The sequence below is a fragment of the Vicugna pacos genome, chromosome 27, assembly GCF_048564905.1.
Source record: "Vicugna pacos chromosome 27, VicPac4, whole genome shotgun sequence".
In the NCBI taxonomy this organism is placed as follows: domain Eukaryota; kingdom Metazoa; phylum Chordata; class Mammalia; order Artiodactyla; family Camelidae; genus Vicugna; species Vicugna pacos.
Genome location: NC_133013.1, coordinates 27,978,952 through 27,997,773, shown reverse-complemented (window position 1 = coordinate 27,997,773; position 18,822 = coordinate 27,978,952). Strand labels below are relative to the sequence as shown.

At 47.1% G+C, this 18,822-nt stretch overlaps 1 protein-coding gene across 5 annotated transcripts in view; it reads left to right on the top strand.

The window, feature by feature from the left end:
• LRRC49 (leucine rich repeat containing 49) overlaps positions 1-18,822 on the top strand; it is a 97,869-nt gene that overhangs the window by 30,784 nt on the left and 48,263 nt on the right. For all 5 annotated transcript variants that reach the window (XM_072951122.1, XM_072951124.1, XM_072951121.1 and 2 more), the window contains one exon: positions 3,665-3,726. In XM_072951122.1, the coding sequence (XP_072807223.1) occupies positions 3,665-3,726 (62 nt within the window). The remainder of the gene's footprint in view (positions 1-3,664; positions 3,727-18,822) is intronic.

Below are 18,822 nucleotides of genomic sequence, written 5' to 3'. Positions count from 1 at the left end.
ACTAACTTTCTTGTATAACAGAATAGGTCACACTGAGAGTGGCTGTGTCTTTATCATGGTCTTCTTTGTCCTCCTTGACACGTGCCAGCACCTTCGCCCTGCTTCTTCCTTGTCCTCTGCAGGAGGCTGGTCCAAAAATAGCTCCAGGACTAGACATTCTGCGCATGGTCAGATTGCTGAATCATTTGGTTCTTTCGTGAAGTTTAGGAATGTAGAAATCAGAGTCTGAGCTGAGTAGGACAAGCATGTTTCTCAAATGGCAAGTCATTATTCTTTTGAAAAATAAGGAATTATAATCCTCAGTAATCTTGTAGTAAGTAATTTTTAAGTCTGTTTTTAAAGGATTATATTTTTAAATATATAAGTTGGTTCAGAGTCTTCAAAAAATATTTTGAATGTGATTCTCAGAATAGTGCTGTATTAAGTATAATAAAGTTGACAGTGTGAGCAGGCTAACAGTTGAGTTATGAGTATTTCCCTGTATGCAAGTATCGTACTTCCTCCTCTTTTCCTTCTCTTAAGTGTGTGCGCATGACTGCCTCCCAGCGGCGGCCCCGCTCGGGAGCAGGCGCCTCCGGGAAAGGACTACTGGGAAGGGTTAACATTTGCTAATGAAATAGATGTTCTGACTTTTTCTCAAAGTTATAAGGATTTAGCTTTCTTATATTATCTTTAACCCCTTATTTCCCCTTTCCCCATCGTTCTAAAATAATTACACGTTTTGGATAAGCAGATTGTTGAGTGCTGGCTTCCCCAAAATAGCACCAGAATAAGCTGTGGACGAAGAAAAGCTGAGCTGATTACTGACGAGTGAGCGCACTGCCTGCACTTGGTCTTCGTCGTGTCTTCAAGGGCCAAAGCAAGATACTTATTTTTGAGATTTCTTGGGGGTCCAGTTTAAGATGGGTCTTTCAGTACAGTGACTTCAGGTTGATGAATTTATGACACAGTAGATTAGGATTGTCTGGAACAGCAAGATGAGTTTTCCAGAGTACACACTGGACTGTCAAATTCAACTCTTGTTTTCTCTGGCTTTAATAACTGTCTCACTTCTCCCATTAATTGAGGGTTCTATTTAAGTACCATTAATTAATGCCTAAACTCCCCAACCGATCTCTAAAATCCCTCGCTGTATGGGCAGATTCTCAGGTAATCTGTTTCATTGTCTCCCTTTGGAGATGCCCCTTCTGGAGCCCTCTGTCCTCCGTCTCTAACATAATTGAGATGATAAATAGGATGTTTTCTTTTTGTCTATTGTAATGCTAGAAATTTATTACAAAGTATACCTTGGAATTGCTAGAAAAATTAAAGAAATTTATAATTTTCCTATAGAAATGAAATTTGGAACAACAAAAATGATTATCAGTAATTATTTTGCTTTTTAAAGTTCTGGAAAGGCTGTCTACTAAAATGGGTTCGAGGTACATGTAGTTGATTTTGATTTTTAGTTTTTCAACTTGTGAATATTTTTTAAAGCTCTATCAGATATTGATAGTTAATAATTTTGAAAATTTGGCGAAGACTTCTGGTAAAATGTTATTTTTAAAATGAAGATAAATACAAAGCGCTATAGTCATATAAATAAAAAAAACCCTTTTCTCGTAAATTGTAGTCTGATGTAATTTGAGTTTATATTTTAATAGCAACAAATTATGTCTTAAGAGGTATCTGTGGTCTAGTCTCTGAAGGTGATAGGCCTGGGCTCAAAGAGACAAGTGTGTTTTTTTTAAGGTGCCTCGATTCAAAGGAGATTCAGGCTGCTGCTCCTCAGTTTCTCCCAGTCAGATGTCAGCAAACTGTGCTTGTGCCCAGGAATATCTCAGGTAGAATCCAGGAAGAACTGAGGAGAAGAGATTCCTCAGGATTACAGAGGGGGGCTTTCAAGCTGGTTGTGACTCCAAACTTCAAGCTACCATTTCCTTTGGAACATAGGGCCCTGGAATAAAAAGAGCCCCCCCACTGGCCCATCACTCGGCACCCCCCACCACTTGCGGGAATATCAGAGACGGAGCTGGCGGAGCTGATACAAGGAGTCTGCCGCCATGCAGAGCCTGTTGCCCACGGAGGGGAATTGGGCAGCGTGCCTGCTTTCTGCAGACTGTGGTCACATCCATGGAGCAGGCTTTTCAGGGCTGGGCCTGTGAATGGTGATGCCAAGTGAATGGTCCCCCGAGGCGGGCCCTCATCCCTGGTAGCTGTGTTCATCTTGCATGGATGAGGCTCTGAGGGTTTGAGGGAAGTCTGGAGAATGGCGCAGAGGGAAGCCGTACGGGGCAATGTCTTAAGCCAGGTTCACTTCTCCTGTTCCTCTCGAAAACGAACGAGACATGGCTCGGCCACAGCTCTGTCACTTATATTTTCTTTGTATAACAAGCTTTTGAAAATAGATAAATGAACTGTTTTTGGAAAGGCTGAGCTTGTCTGTAATTTCAATACATTGCCTAAATTTTACTGGGGTCTTGGAAATGGTAGTTTTAAAAGGGAGGAAGAAGAGGAGGGAGGAAAGAAGATGATGACTTATGGAAACAGTAAAACAAGTTTTGGGCTGAAATATTGTTCACGATAATATGTGAAGTGTGTGTAGTTGTGTTAGCATCATTCAATCCCATGTAATGAGGGATTATTGCAAATGATACTGCCTTTAAAAATGAAGAAACACTTACACGAGAAGGGCCAGTGTGTGTGGTATTTTAAAGAGCAGAGTCTTAGAAGTCAGGGTGACAGGAGTCTGGTTGCGTCTCGGCCCCTGGGCCAGTGTGCATCCTGGGTCACCTGCCCAGCCCGCTCCCGCCCCGTCGCTGCAGCAGCTTCAGCTGTTTGCTTGTCCTCATGTGAATGATGGGCTTGCGGCCTAAGCAGTTACTAAGCTTCCTCTTAAGATTCTGGTGCTCCAGATTGTGTCATGCCTCTCAGAAGGTTTGTGTCTTTTCAATTAATGAAATTAGGTAGCTTTGTGATTTAAAAAAAATCATTTGAGCCAAAGCATTTCAGTATTTGCTAGGGGTAACTATGTTTAAGCAGCAGTGTTTTGCCCTGGGGTGCTGCACCGAACGGAACAGTGTCGATTCCCAATTATAAGGGCCTCTGATTCTTGCTGAGGCTGGGGACTGCCCTTACCGTGTCCTTCAGGGATGCTCATTATGATTGTTCAGTTTGACGGGGGAATTGTCGGTGTTTTGGTTCATCTGTAACTGGGTGGTGTATTTCAGAGGGTTTGGGAACAGTGAGGTTAATAGCTTTGAAATTCTCAGTACTGTTTGGAAAGCCAGTTGCATAAATTTAAAATTTAAAGCGTTTGGAAGGCTTCCTTTTAAAAGTGACTTTTAACAAATGTTTGGTCATACTGTATTTGTGCCACAGTTGAAATGCTGAAGTAGCACTTTGGCTCCTTTCCCAAAAGCATGCTCGAAGAGGCCAGCAGCAGCGTCTCCTCTGTTCTCGGAGCTTTTACCTTGCAAGTGGTGCAGCTCGTTCTGCGGATGTACTGAGCCCTCCCATTTAGTCTGCAGTGAAGGAGGATGGAGCTCAGTGTCCGGCAGAGATCAGTGGTCTAGCAAGGCTGCAGTGAATAGAAATGACTCTATTTCAGCAGCAGAGCAAGAAGACAATTATAATTTTCTTTTTCCTTTCAGCTGATAGATTTTTGCTTTCTGTTTCCTTCTAGAGAGATGTGGATAATTTGCCCTGCCTCCAGCGTCTGTTTCTCAGCTTCAACAATATATCAACGTAAGTGGAACCTCCCAGCTTGTCATGTATTAGTCACTTGATTGTGTGGGTTCTGGTGCTTGAAATTCAGACTGTAAATACCTTGGGGAATTTTATTAACATGGAAGATTTTGAACTGGAAAATGATGGAGCCGCCTGTGACAAAGTTCTTTGTGGAGAAACAAAGCGCCGGTGTGTATCAGTGCCTCTAAAGCTAAAATGATGGGATTAGTGTAGTGTGTCCTTTTTATAATTATACCTTTGGTCGTGTTCTTTTGTAAAACATGGACATGGGAATGTTGACACGTATCTGGCTGTCCTTTGTGTGACACTTACTGCACTAGGCAGCTGGATTAGAATTTCTTTGTAAATCATCACCTGTGATCTGCGTGGCTCCTAAGCGGTTCTGACGTGGCAGGCTGTCTGGCTGCTAAGCCACTTGCTAATTCGGCCATAACTCCGAACTTGGCAGCCCTGCTCGGGACGAACGCAGCTGAGAGACTGTGTATTAGGATGTATACGTGTATGCATTTTGTTTTCCAAAGATTTGTATTGCGATGAAGTCTCACTCAGCGTCAGGGTGGGAGATGGCAGAGCCGAGCTGAGACGTGCCGCCGGGCTTTTCAGAGCAGGCGGAGCAGCGGTCCCCTCCTGGTTCTCTCCCGCCTCGCCCCCTAGAGCTGTAGTTTCACTTCAGGACTGTTCTTTGAACCTGCTTTCATAGGAGGGTTAGGAATTAAGTGTGGAAGAGTTTAGAGCACGTGCCTTCCTGAGCGCTAGGTCTGTGCTTCTGATGATTCGAGACCGGTTGGGCTTTTGTGCGTTTTCTGTTTGCATCTTTTTCCTGTGTTACCCCGTGTCCCTGTGCTGTGTCTCTACAAGGTAGAGGTTGAATCTGGATGGTGAGCTCTGCATATAGCGTTATTTCAAAGGAAATACCCTTCATCTTTTTCTGTTTTATCTTCTGTGGAAAGAAATGTTAACGTTTCTGAGAGACTTCTGAGATTCTTTTCGGCGTGTGTTGGACGCCGTTCCAGACGCCTTTCAGCTGTGTTGGGGGAGTAGGATTTATTTTCAACGGCAGTGGAAGGGACACTCAGTTTTCTTTAGGAAACTCCTGCCTAACGACCATCAACAACTGTTTTGAGAGCATAGTTTCTCCTTCTCACAGTATGTTGTTTCTCACGTCTCACAATATCCGCTGTTCGAGGTGCTGCAAAGCCCTAGGTTCCTCCGTGTATGGTGGCACCTACTTCTCTCACTCCTTGTCTTGCTTATGGGGGATAATTTAGAAGGAGATACAGATGTGGGTGTCCAGGGCTTCTGACGTTCCTGGGTCCCCAGGGTACCTGGACTTCTGGACTCCCGGCTCTGTAGGGAGTCGATCTTAATTGCCTGTATTAAGGGAATTTTCTTCCCAACCTGGAAAGGAGTTTCACCTCCCCCAGCAAAATAAAGATATGATTAATGGGATTAATATTTATGACTTTCTTTAAAAGGTGTAATTTCCAGAAATTGAGCTAGAAGGACGTCAGCAGTGTCCAGGCGTTCATGTAATCAGTTGCTCTGTGTTTCTGCGTAGGCGTAGGCGTAGCCCTTCCCCGCCGCTAGAGCTTCCAGAGAACCTCCTTTTGGGTCAAGGGCGTTGTCTGCTGTTGCTGTAGCTGCAGGTGGTCCAGGAGATGGTACAGAGAATATGTTGGATCTAGGGGAAAAAATTGGAGAGTGCAAGCCTTGAAGACATTTCTGTGCGCTTTCCTCAAGGCACACGTATCCCAGGTAGCTGGGACCGCAGACCATCTGCGGTGTCCTTTCATGTCCCAGGCGGCCTGCCATGGTCCTGGTGTGACAGAGCTGCCTGATTTTGCAGGTCAGTGGCCCAGGAGTGACACACAAGAAGAGGAGAAACCGCAGCACAGAGGTGAACGTGCCTTTGGGGCTTTCTCTGGGTAGCTCTCAGATAGCACCCAGCAGATGGACACATGCAACAACACGTCCGTTCTGGGGAGACGGCACGGTGCTGACTGCTACGTGGCCGGGCTGCCTAGGTTTCTGCCGAGGCGCTGAATTCTTAGCGGTCCATTTGCGGGAACTGTCAGGTAGCTGGTGGAAACTTAGAGAGTTCCAAAATGTGACAGCACCCTACTGAATTCAGAGAGCGCCAACTGGGGACGAATAGGTGCCTGCACTCGACGTGGATAGACCCATTGCTGTGTGTTTTCCGGCAGATGTTAGAACAGGGCATTTAGTTCTACCAGCAGACATGCAAGGTGTATTTAGAGGACGTCTGTGTATCTGAACAGAACCAGTGCCTCTGGTTAAAATTTCCCTCAGAGCATGAGGAAGACAGAGTCACTAACAGGTCATCGTGGTACAGCGCGGTCAGCTCAGTTGCGGTGCTGCGCAGGGCTCCCAGGAAGTGTCAGCCAGCCTGGGGAAGGGCAGCGAAGGAAGCCTTCCCGGAGGGAGCGGGCCCTGGGCTGGGCTCTGAGTGGGGCGGACCTTAGTGCAGTGAGGGGGACCTGGACGTCGCAGGTGAGGGGCACAGCCTGGGCAAGGCTGCTGCAGAAGGCTCGGAGCGGGCTCACCAGGTCCACCCTCGGGAGGCCTGCGAGGAGACCCTGGCCCTCCCTCTCCGCTACCCCCGCACCAACCCCAGGCCCTCCTCCAGCCCCCAGAGTGCCGGAGGCGCCTACCAAGGGACATTTTGTAATGACCAGCCTGAGAAAAGTGTTCTGTGGCTCATCGAGAGAGTCGGTTATTCTGAATTCTCTTCAGACACGTTCACTCCATTATTCAGCTCTTCCGAGGTGCTGCTGTCTGCGCGGTTTGTTCTGTTTTTCTTGGTCTCGTGAGCTTAGCTTCTGAGTTGTCTGTAGTCTTTTCCAATGGCTTATTCTTGTTTATGAATTAAAGAGCTTCCTTTGACTTCTAGAATTGACTTTCGCCCCTGAGTTAATGCCTGTGTTTGGTCTTTAAACTAAACTAAACAAAAATTCTTTTCTTCCTTCCTTCCTTCCTTCCTTTCTTCCTTTCTTCCTTTCTTTCTTTCTCTCTCTCTCTCTTTTTTCCTATGATTTTTGGACGGCAGTTCGTATTTATAAATGAGAATTTGTAAATGGATTTGCTTCCTCAATGTAGGTTAGAAATACCACTGTGAATGCAAATCATGAGTGTGGGATCTCTGCAGAGGTTGTGGGAGGGAGGAGGAAGGATGTCCGCCCCGCTGGCTTTCCTTTGTGATGTGTGGAAGCAACTTGCCCTCTGGGAATGGGGTCCTTTTCCATCCTGGCTCAGATGCACCCCCCCCCCAAAGCGCTGCCCTTCCTCTCTCACCATTTCCAACCTGGGGGCAGTTCAAGGGTCAGCACTTTGAGAGTGAAATTGTGAGCAGACCCTCCAGTAATTCCCGGACAACTGAGCCACATCTGTCTGCCTCTGACCCTGGGGAGTATTCTGAGGGTCTGCCGGCAGCACTTATTTACCAGTGATCCTGTTCCCTTCCAGCTCTTTAGCAGTTTGGGGTTTTACTGATTCCATCTGCTTTGTATCTTCCGGAAGTTCCTCAGTGCTCTGGCCTGCGGATGGAGCTCTTCCGGGTTTTCCAGTGCTGCTGTGATGTTTTCACACTTCTATGTTCAGTCATTTCAAAGGGATTTTGAGAGGGTGGGGAGAGGTGAGAGCATGTGCCCAGGCAGCCGTTCCCAGCGCTGCCCCCACTCGGAGTGATTTCCCCAGACGGGCTACACATAAAAATATCCTTGGAAGCTTTAAAAATACACAGTCCTCGCTTCACTGCGAGGTAACCCGCTCCAGTAGGTTTGGAGTGGGGCCAAGGATCTGTATTTTTTTAAGGCTTCTCAGAGAATTCTGATGTGCAACTCGACGCTAGATTTGGGAACCACTGAGTTATGGCACACCAGAGTGAGAGTATTTGGAGATGACTGTTTTATGTAAAATTTCCCTTCGCATGGAAGAGCTTGTAGACAAAAGTATTTGTCAGAGATAAATGTGCGCTGCCCTCCGGAAGCGGTTTACGATCTGCAGCCAGAGGCTGGGTGTTTCATTTCTTTGCACTGAGGTGTCACAGAGCCCTGCTCCTCGTCAGGACCGAGTTGTAATTGTCTTCTTTCCAGGCTCTCTTTTCTTTCATTCTCCAACGGAGAAAGTTTTTACAAGCTTCTTTTTTTTTAAACAAAGAGGAGACGCATTTATATTTCTAATAACTTCATTACCTGAAAGGGAATGGCTGCTGTTGCCTCCAGAGCTGAGGGGAATTCTGTATCACTGGGGAAGGAGTCAAATACGACTCAAGGGCAAGTGTTAGTCCAGGGCCCTTAGGCTCATGTGTCCTTTTTCCTTTTAGTTGTGGTAAAACACACACAGCAGCACCATCCTGACCACTTTAAAGGGCGCGGTGCAGCGGCGTTAAACACGTCTGCATCCGTGTGCGGCCGGCCTTCTCTTGTGAACCTGAGACTTGATGCTGTTACACAACAGCTCTCCCTCCGCGTCTCCCCCCGACCCCGGCAACCCTCTTCTTTCTGCCTCTGGATTCGACTCCTCCAGGCCCCTCACGTCCGGGCACTCACGCCGTGTTCTGTGACTGGCTCGTTGCACTCAGCACGATGTCCTCAGGGTTCATCCATGTTGTCGCCTGTGTAGGAATTTCCTTCCTTTTTAAGCAGAATGCTCGTGTCCTTGTATTCTTGAAACAGCGTGAAGCTGACTGGAAGAGGGAGCCTGCAGCGTGCAGCATGCCCACCCTCCTGCTCGCCATCGCCCGTCGTGCCTCAGGGGCTCGCCCTGCTCCCCTGAACTTCTCTGGACGTGCCACGCCCCTCCTCGCCCACGCAGGCTTTGTGCCTCCCGTGGTTTCTGGCTGTGGCATTTCTCTACCCTCCCTCCATCCTTAGACCTCAGGGTAAATGACATTGGGGTTCTCAGACTTGAATATGCTCAGGGCCGTCGGAGGGCCCACTAGAAGCCACGCTCTGGGCCCCGTCTCCCGTGGGTTCTGACCCAGCGGTTTCAGGTGGGGCTCAGGAGTTTGAATCTTCAGCCGGTTATGCAGCTGACTTGAAAATACCACTGGTCTGTGTTTTCTAGACTTCGGGTCAGAACCCATACAAGGATCCTAAAATCAGTTCAGGTGGTTCAAGACCAGAAAAATGAAAATAGAATAGAAAGTATCAGAGTTTGTCCCACATTGTAAGGGCAACCACTGTCTTATGAAAACTGTCTGCTTTTAATTACGTATGGTGCGTCCATGCGGGTGCGTGTGTGTGTGCGCATTATTTCACTACAGCTATGTGAAACCTGGGTTGCAGTGTAAATATATTCCTCGCTGTGGATTGGCTTTTAAAAGTTGGAAAAACTCCCGTGGGGCCTGGCCACGCGCTTCCCAGCTTCCTGGGCTCCTGCTGTTTCGCTACGTCCGTCATTCATTGTGCCTTCGTTCTGGACGGCTCTCCCTGCTGGACGTGAGCTCGGCAGAGCCGGAGGAGGGCCTGCTTTTCTCACTTCCGTCTCTCTGGCATCTAGGAGGTATGTGCCCTTTGGTGAAAAATTTTGAGAATTTAATCCTTGAAGTAGATTTCTCCGTGTGATCTAAGAACCTGTTGTGGAAGGTCCTCTTTCATGTCATTACTAAGTCATTTGGGCTGTTTAGTGCCTGGGATATGTGAGGTTTAAAGGCTTAAGCAATCAGAATTCTTTTGGTAGCTGTTTTCTGGCTTCCAGGTCAACACTTTAATTTGTCAATAAGGATGCTTGCTTCCTGTCGGTGGCGCATCAAGGGCAGGGTTTGGGTGTGGTCTGTCCCAGGGCACAGGCAACACGGAGCGGTAGTCCCTGCAGGGGCCGGGCATTGATATTTCCAAAATTAACCAACAAGCAGATCCATGGGAAAAGAGACCAGGTTGTGCCGAGCGGAGGCGGGGGGGAGGAAGTGGGAACTGGGTAAAGATAATCAAAAGGTACAGACTCCCAGTTGTGAGGTGAGTGAGTACCAGGGGTGTGACGTACAACAGAAGTATGGGTAGCCCTGCTGCATGTTATACATGGAAGTTGTTAAGAGAGTACATCCTAAGAGTTCTCATCACAAGGAAAAATGTATGTATTTTTTTTGTATTTCTTTAACTTTGTACCTGTATGACATGGTGGATGTTCACTAAACTCGTCATCATTTCATGACGTATGTAAGCCACCTCATTGTGCTGTACACCTTTCACTCGTACAGTGTCAACTGTGTCTCAATAAAACTGGAAGAAAAAAGTATGTAGGTTTTAGATACCCTTATAGATCTTACCAGAACCTTGAACATTTATCCACACTTTGATGCCACGAAATTATCAAAGTCTGAATTCTTAGAGCAACACCAATTACAGTACATTTTAAGCATTCACTCTCCTTAGACTGAATTCTACACCACACTGTTTACCACCGAGAGCCTGTGGCTTCCACAACTCAGTTTATTCAGTAAGCACTAAAGGAATGCTAATAGTGCAGTCGTCATTTTGTTTTGAAAACAAGGCTCCAAATATGAAAATATTGTCCATGTAAAAAATAAATAAAAATAAATGCAGTAGGGCATTTAGACACAACCAGAACCTACGAAAAACAGCTTGCTGCTGCATACCACCGGGCCCTGGAGTTCCCAGCAACGTCAGGGTGACGCACCCCGCCTTCCCCTCCCACGAGACGGGCTGCCTGGCTCTGCCCTCCCTTCACGGCGTCCCCGAGAGCTTTAAGCTAGGTTTCCACTCTCTCTTCCTGGGAAGGAACGCTGTTACACGCTCTCCAGTGCCTCTTGCAGTGATCCTGGTGCGACTCGAGGTCTTTGGGTGCGGCTTTTCCTTCATTACGGGCAGGGTTATCCTCCAGGCTGCTTTCAAAATTTTACTGAAAATGGGTCATAGTTTTACCTTATCAGGAAGTCATTCTCTTTGCCTTTTTCCCAAATGGTGCTTCAGCTCGGCAAGTGGCCCTGGATGAAGTGTGCATCCAGAGGAGAGCCGCCTCTACTCCGACAAGGCAGAGAGGCTCGGGCTGCCTGGCGGCGCCCCTCTCGGCATCAGGCGGTGTTCTGAGGAGAGGCGACTTCGCTGCCCTTCAGAGTGCGCTGCTGTCTGTCGTGGGCTCAGCTTGTTGCAGCAGGTGTTCCTGTAGTAGGGACACAGGGCTTTCTTCCTCTGCTTTCCAGGACTGGAAGTGTCGCTGTGTCATTTCGTCTGAAGGAAATTCCTTTTCCTCCGCTCTAGTGTCCAGCAGGCTGCCAGGTTGCCCTTTTTTCCCCTTTGTGGCTTCAGCTAACAGATAGCCAGCAGTGTCGGGGTCTTCTCACTGGCGGAATAAAACAGAGGGAATCAGCTATTGACAGATCTTTCCTGACCACCTGCTAAGAAGAGTTTTGAGTCTGAGGAATGGCCGTGCACTTGTCAGGGAGGTTCCATATCATGTCCACCTGACTACTTAGAGCCTCTGGAGGTGTTTGCCTAGTGGCCGACGTGGGTTCCCCTCCATACAAACATTTCATTGCATTTTTCTAGACATGACGGGTATCATCTAAAGAAAACCTACAAAAGCGACTCTAAAAACAAGGTTTTCAAAAATGCATCGCTGTTTTACTTGTTTGTGTCGAGCAGAACCCCCAGGGCGTGCGAAGGTGTCACCGCTGGGTGGCTGGCCAGCAAGCCGGGCTGCGCCTTTTGACTTCTTTCAGGAAGGAGCAGGGGCAAAGGTGTGACCCCACAGTTAGCGGCGGATTCTCCCGCCACTTCAGAAAAGTAGACCTTGAGGTAAAACAAATTTGTTTTTATCGTTCTGATAGTTGACATAGTTACTGGAGCTAACTTTAATTTATTTAAAACATAGAAATTTTACTTAAATAATTTTTATGTAATCTTCCACTCTACACCTGATCTCAATATTACTTTATTACGGGCCGCTTTTCCTCTTCGATCAAAAGTAGGAATTATTCTAAAATAGAAAAGTGTTTAAAATGGCCTGACTTCATTTTCTTTACTGATTGCAGGACATTCAGTCTGTTAGCTGACTGTGCCCTTTGTGATGCCTTGGGTTCTCAATACAAATGCTTGTTTGGATTTTTCTACAGTAATTTGAGGATTGTACAGTTCAGTTAACTTTTCTGGGCTATTTTATTTTTGTGTTATAATCTCAACGGCTTTTTATTTCTGTTGGTTTTAAGTGCTTGTTGCTCTCACGCTGGACGGACTGCTGACCCTGTAGTGGGAGTGTGTGCCTGTAACACCGCAGCGTCACTGTCGCCAAGTCGGTGTCATGGAAGACGCTGCAGATTTTCTTCTGACTTAAAGGGACTAAGATCACTGCCGTTCACATAGCCGAACCTGGTGATCGTGAGGTTGTCCTGCTGCTCTGTAGATGCGCGAGCACTGGAAGGCAGCTGCTTTGTGTGCCTGTGCGTCTGTAGAGTGCTTTGTGGTTTTAAAATCCGAAAATGTCTTATTTTAAGCATTTTAAAGTGCACAGAGCACGTTTACATTATGTCTTCTGATTTACTAAGTTGATGATGGAATATATACTGCCAAGAGAAGGTTATTGACGTGACATGAATAGAGGCCAAAGGCTTCATTCAGCGGTGCTGCTGGGGAGCCCCCCCCACCGCCAGGCGCCCGCCGGCCGCAGCAGGGCGTCGGAAGGCGGCGCGCGTGGCTTTGCGGTGTGACCGTGCGCTGCCGTCTTCGACGTGAGCCTCTGCCAGCAGCTGTTGCAGGTGGTCCTGGCCTTCGCACCTCGTGTTTAAGGGCTCAGTGATCATCGGCGTGATAGATCGTGAGGACTCTCTTTGCAAGCCTTGTGGCGCATCGAAGAGTCAGAGTTCACGCGGCGGGTGGTGGACAGAAGGAAAGGGCAGAGGTACAAGGCAGCGGGGAAGCGGGGGACCCTCTCTTGTGTGTGTTTGGTTCTTTTCCTGTTACTTGTGAAGGAGAGAAAGGCAGGAAAGGTCTGTTGGGTAGCAGTTACTTCTTACTGTTCTCAGGGGCCTATTTTGTTGTCTTCTTCCTTTCTGTCAGTGTCTGCAGTCATGTGAAACGTTAACTCTGTAAGTACAATGTCTGGTACAAGTGCTGCCGTGGATTTTGTTTGTAACATTATGGAGAGACTTCACAAGACGTTTTCCAGATACTTACATTGTCATCATAAAGTTTCATTTTCTTACGTGTAAGGGTAGCTTATCTGTGTGTGTATGTGTGTGAGTTTTTTAAAAGGAAAGAGTCTTGAACTAAAATTAAACAGAGACCCCGTGAGCAGGCTGTTTGCACACCTAGTCTCATCCTGCGTTCACACATACGGAGTTGAGAGGCTGATGGCTATTCACAGCAGCAGATTAACGTTTTGAAAGGCACTGATGTGTCAGAGGCCCTTTTGGGGTTCGCTAATGTGAAGGTTCTAGATGTTGCAGACGTTTTAGTGCATGTTACTAAGGGGGAATTTGGATCTTAAAATTACTCATGATTAAACGTTATATTGAGTGTTTATTTCTAGGTTCAGAAACACAAGTATGATAAATTGAGACCAGTGTGTGTTCTATGATCTCCTTTTAGTTTTGCTCTGCAAATTCAAGGTATACGTGGCTTAAATCCAAAATGCATTTAGAAAGAAACTGAAGGTATGTAAGTAGCTTCCTCTAGTGCTGTTCCTTATGCGTGTAGAGAATACTTCCCAAAGGGGCTTGAAGTACTTTGCAGTAAAAGTCTCAAATGCAGTGAACACAGGTATTTAAAACGAAGGTAAATGGCAGATACTGAAAGGACTGAAAAAGCTGATCAGTTAATTTCAGGAAAAAAACAAATTCAAAATCAATTATGCCCAGACTCCAAGTGTCTGCTCTGACCTGCAGAACTTCCAAGTTTGAGCTGCTGAAGGAAGTTCTGTTCAGTCTTCATAATTCAGACCAAACCCCAAACAAGGAGAACTGTTTTCTTTTTCCGCTGTCTCTGCCACACCTCTTAGAGTACTGCACTGTCTGTTTTTACGTAGCCCCTTATAGCTCAATCGTGGTGTCTGTCCCGTCCGGCACGTGGTGGGCATGTAAGTACTGCCATTTTAACTAATGAATACATAAAGCCAAAATTTAAAGCTGATGTTGGTCAGTATTCATAGGTAGTCCTTAAGGCCCCTTTTCAACATTTTATCTTGTTTAGTTGTCTGAGGATTCCGTTTGTAGCTAATGCAGCACGGCTGTCCCCTGGGATACAAACTGCTAAAAAATAAATAGAACAAGGAAGCAAATTAAGATTACTTTATGGTAGAGTCGGAGTGTTAGAAACACCTGTCACAAGATTGTCCCACCCAAAGGCTCTCTTCAGCGATTTGAGATTTTTGTGGGGTACTTTTTGACCATTTGAGTAGATTCTAAGTTGTTCTTGGAGAAAAGCTGAGACTTGGCTTCAGATAGCTCCTCAATTACCTGATGCAGAGATAAAATAGCGTGTGTGTGTGTGTGTGTGTGTGTCTTCATAAATAAGGAGGATATTTCTGGATTCTTGCCTTGAAGGGAGGTGAATCAGCTGAACTTGTTTGTCCTGGGCAAGTAGGAAGATGCCACAGTGACTTATGCTCTCCAAGACATCTTAGTGGGTAGTTCAGAACCGTCAGATCGTCTCTGTGAACTGCTTTTTGATAAAACCGCCTTCTTACGGCTTAACAAGAAGTTGACGCTGTCAGCTGTGGGCCCCGTGTTAGAGGCCATGGCTTCCAGCTGAGGAGTCGCCTGGGGGGCCCTGAGCAGTCGAGCCAGATTAGCGGTATTTTCCTGCTGGTGCCTGTGATCTTGTCTTTGGGGTTTGTCTTTTCTGCACTTCAGGGGTATTGGCTTGTGATTCTCCAAAATAACCTGCTAGAGGATTTAAGAGAGTGTTCTTTGTAGCTCCATAGGCTTTGGCTGCAGGGCTGGCTCAGGGGTGTCCAGAGGGCGCTGGCCAGTCCCAACCCTCCTCCTTCACACCCTTTATCTCTGTATGAAAATATCTTCTCCTCTCTCTCTTTTAAATAATTTAAAATTTCTTCCCAGTTGGCTGTTGAACAACATTGATTATGCATGGCTCCATGTAAAACACCAAATAAGGTATTGTAGGGAACGGCCGAGGATAAATACATGGCTTCTGTTTTCTGGAAGTATATAATCTAGTGACAGAGAACACACACGGACATGAGTGACACAAGCAGGGAACAGCCCAGCCTCCTGCCTGTAGAAGAGCCAGCAGACCCGGCATCACAGTTCATCGGCGCAGCAGCTCTGGGGTGAAGTGCGCTTCTTCCCTGATGCCTCAGAGCCTTACTGTTCAGAGCTGCGGCCCTGGGCCAGCAGCAGCAGCATCCTGGGAGCTCACTAGACATCCAGGGCCAGGCGCGGCCCTAGACCTCCTAGAAGAGAATCATCTGAACGATCCCTGGCTGAGGCCGGTGTGCGTCGCAGCCCGGGAGGCGCGCCGCAGAGGACCCCGGTTGTGCTCATTTGCGCTCTGGGTCAGGCGCCCAGCTGGAGCTCATCGCCCTGGCCAGGAGCCTGCAGGGCGGGCGCGCCGGATGCGCGGCCTCGCCAGCCAGGACGGCTGTTCTCTGTCCCCTGGCCAGCGGGGGTGGGGTCAGTCCGTGGGCTGGATTTGCTGTAGGAAGGAAGTGTCCTGCCCCAGGGGAAGCAGGGAGGCAGCAGGAGATGAGATTCCCAGTCTTCACTTCCTCTTCCGTGTTGGGGCTCACGTGGCCGTGAGGACCAGCTGCTTACCAGCCCTTCACGCTGGGTCATTTCATCCCCTTTCCTGTGTGTGTGTGCGTGTGTGTGTATGTGTGCGCGTGCTCCCACGCTACTCCCAATTCCCTTCACGCTCAGCCCGTCTGTTGGCTTGACCTGGGTGTCAGAGATTCCCGCCGCCTCCACAGCATGGTTCTTCTGTCGCCTCTCAGACAGTCACAGTTCTCAAATACGTATGACCACTTCAGGGGAAGCACACACGCGCCTGTGTCCAGGTCTGAGTTCACAGCCGCGGGGTCTTGGGACTGCAAGCAAGCACCACATACTGCCTTTCATTCTGCCACTAGCACGTCGGGCCTTGGAGTCAGGCCCTTTCAAGCCGCGAGCTGGCTGTTAAGATGCATTTGTGTTTCCCAGGGGGCGTCATACTTCCAGCCCTCAGGAACCGAAACTCCTGGCAACTACCTTACTGGAAGTTCTATATACAGGGAAAGAGGAGGTTCTGCCCTTTTACTATTACTGCTTACAGTTGACTTTGAACAATGCAGGTGTTTTGTGGGAGAAACAAAACTTCTAACCAGAGTCCATTTCTTTTACACTGTGTTTTGTTTTTAGTCTAAAGGAATATAATAAAAAAACCTGTTTTTTAAAAAAAAGAAAACTGCATTCAAAGTTGCTTGGGTTAGTTCTCCTGTTATTTCAGTGCGGTTATGTTATTCATTTAAATAGTAGATTTATTTGTTTGTATTCACGTTTTGTTTCCCCTCCAACCTTGCTAATTTGATACACTAATTTTTCAGTCGATGTAACAATAACATGGTTCTAAAACTTAACTGTGCGAGAAGGTATCACTCGGAGGTCTCACTTTCCCCCTCTTTCTACCCCATTTCTGGTGCCCCTCCTTTCCATCCTGTCTCACCCACTCTTACAGGTAAATAGTCTCATTCACCTCCGGCTTATCCTTCTCATGTTTCTTTTCTGTACGTGTCAGCAGATATGTACGCACTATAGGGAAACTCCCACGTATTTTCCCCTAGTATTTGCATGGTATTTCTAGTATTTGCAGATTTTTTTTGGAGGGTATGATATTTGAAGCTAATTTTTTCAAATGTGTAGTTGTCTGAGAGACACTTACTGAAAAGCTCGTCTTTTCCCTGGTGACTTGGGGCTCTGCCTTTGTTAGCACCTTGTCTACCTCCATGGAAGCTCAGTAATCATGGTCTTGTTTCACTTTCCCCTTCCTTCCTCCTGCCTTCGTGTTCTCAGCTACATTATTTCTACCTTCCTGCACATGAGACACACTGTATATAATACACAGCATGCTGTTCTCCCACGGGATTTGTGCCTTTGTTCTAGTCCTGGGTCTACAGGTGATCACTGAGCACGCACCATCCGTGCCCCCACCCCCCACACAGTGTCCTCAGCCATCTGTCAGCGGATGAAACCCAGGACACTCCTCAGGAAGGGCTCGCAGGGGCAGGATAGTCTGGCATCTCACCCGTTTAAAAGTGTTTCTGTGTTTTGACACTTAAAGGACAGCTTGTCTAAATATAAAACTCTCGGTTCATTCATTCTTTCCTTGGGTTTTTTAAAAAATGCTGCTCTGTTGTCATTCTGCACTGTAAGTTGTGTTTAGGGCATATGGTGCCAGTCTGATTTCAGATCTTTATGCTTGGAGATCTTGAGGTTAAAAAAAACTTAAGTCTAATAGTTTTATTAGGATATGTTTTCAAGTCAATCATTCTGGTTCAGTTTTCTCAGGTACCTGTTGGGCCTTTTCAGTATGTGCATTTTGGTCTTTTCTTGTTTCCAACAAGTCTTCCTGGGTTACAGTTTTAAGTATCGGTTCTGTTCACTTGTTTTGCTTTTATCTTTAGGACCTCTTGCTACACATCCTTCTCCTCCTCTTTGGCTTTCTTCCCTTTCAACCACTTTACTTCTGATCCATTTTATTTCTTTGCCACATTTTCATTTTCTTGGTTATTTTTTCTGGCTTTCTTCAGTGACCCTTAGTAAAATTTTATGTGGATCTAGTCTCCCTTGGGGACTTTGTCGTTTAGTCTTTGATTCTGCGGTGATTCTGTCTTTTGATTTCTTTCCCACATTCAGTCAACTCTCTCTTCGTTTCCTCCTATTTATTGTCCACTTCTGCTTTTAATTTTTGAGTTTCTTGCCCAAGGTGGTTTCTCTTTCCCCCAAACGCAGTGACGGTTCGAAGACTGCCACCTGAACTCATGTGCGCTCAACGACCCCTTGCCCGTGGTGCGCGCTCTGGCCCACTGGGGCTCTTCCGGGGTTTTGCACTTTCTGGGCGTGGCTTTGGCTTAGTCTTAGTCCCGCCGCTAGTGCGCCTTGTCTCTCTTGCACGTAGTTTTCGCCCTCCCAAGTACCTACGCACAGGCGACCTGCTGCGGGCATCCCTCCTCTCTCAGTTAGGCTGTGGGCATAGGTTTTGTATCACGTGGTCTGCTTGTCCTTCTTGGGGTCCTGCATTGCTTTGGAAGATGGGCTGCGACGCTCAGTTTATGCCTCTGCATTTGCTGCAGAAAACATGTTGCAGCTCGGTCGGGACAGCAGCCTGGATCCGGCGAGAGACCAAGCAGCGCTCGGAGGCTTGGAGAGCTCAGGTTTATCACGCCAGCGGGCCCACGGGAGTGAACACTCCAAGCTCTGGGCCCCCTCTGTAGGTTTACACTGGCTTTTATAGGCTGCCTGTTTACACTTTGCAACATCACATGCAAATAAGGTATAAGAAAAGTTGACTGATTAGGAACAAGCTTTGTAGAAATGGACCAATCAGGAGTGAGGGAACTAACCAATCAGGAGTGAGAAAAATAACCAATCAGGAGTGAGTTCAGGGAACCAATAGAATTTTAGGGGTAAGTAAGCTGTTTCAGAGGCAAAATGTGAGATAGAGCTTCTGGGCCAGGGAACCGGATGGTGCTGGCAGGAGAGTATTGGCTCTGCCTGGGGGTCCTGCCAGTCTGTTTATGGGGCTTCCCGCCTCACGTCTGCCTCACGTGTATGTGTAAACATGCGTGTGTGTGTGTGTAGATATTGTATGCGTGTACTTGTATCTGCTATCAGAATGTAATTCCTTAAGAGTAGCAATTCAGTTTTACTCATCTTTCCGTCTTTAGCAATAATCCCAGTTCCTATCACGTTCAATGCCCTTTAAACATTTCTTTTTCTTATTGACAATTAGAACAGAATTGCAGTAGAGCGTGTTTCTCTGTTAAAAATCATCTATCTCTTTTCCAAAGGCTGCAGATAGCTGAAGGATTGTGACAGGAAGTGCAGACTCCTCTAACTGTGCAGCTGGGCCTGCGGGCTGGACAGCGGCACGGGGAGTTATTTGAGAGCCTGAATGTACAGAAATT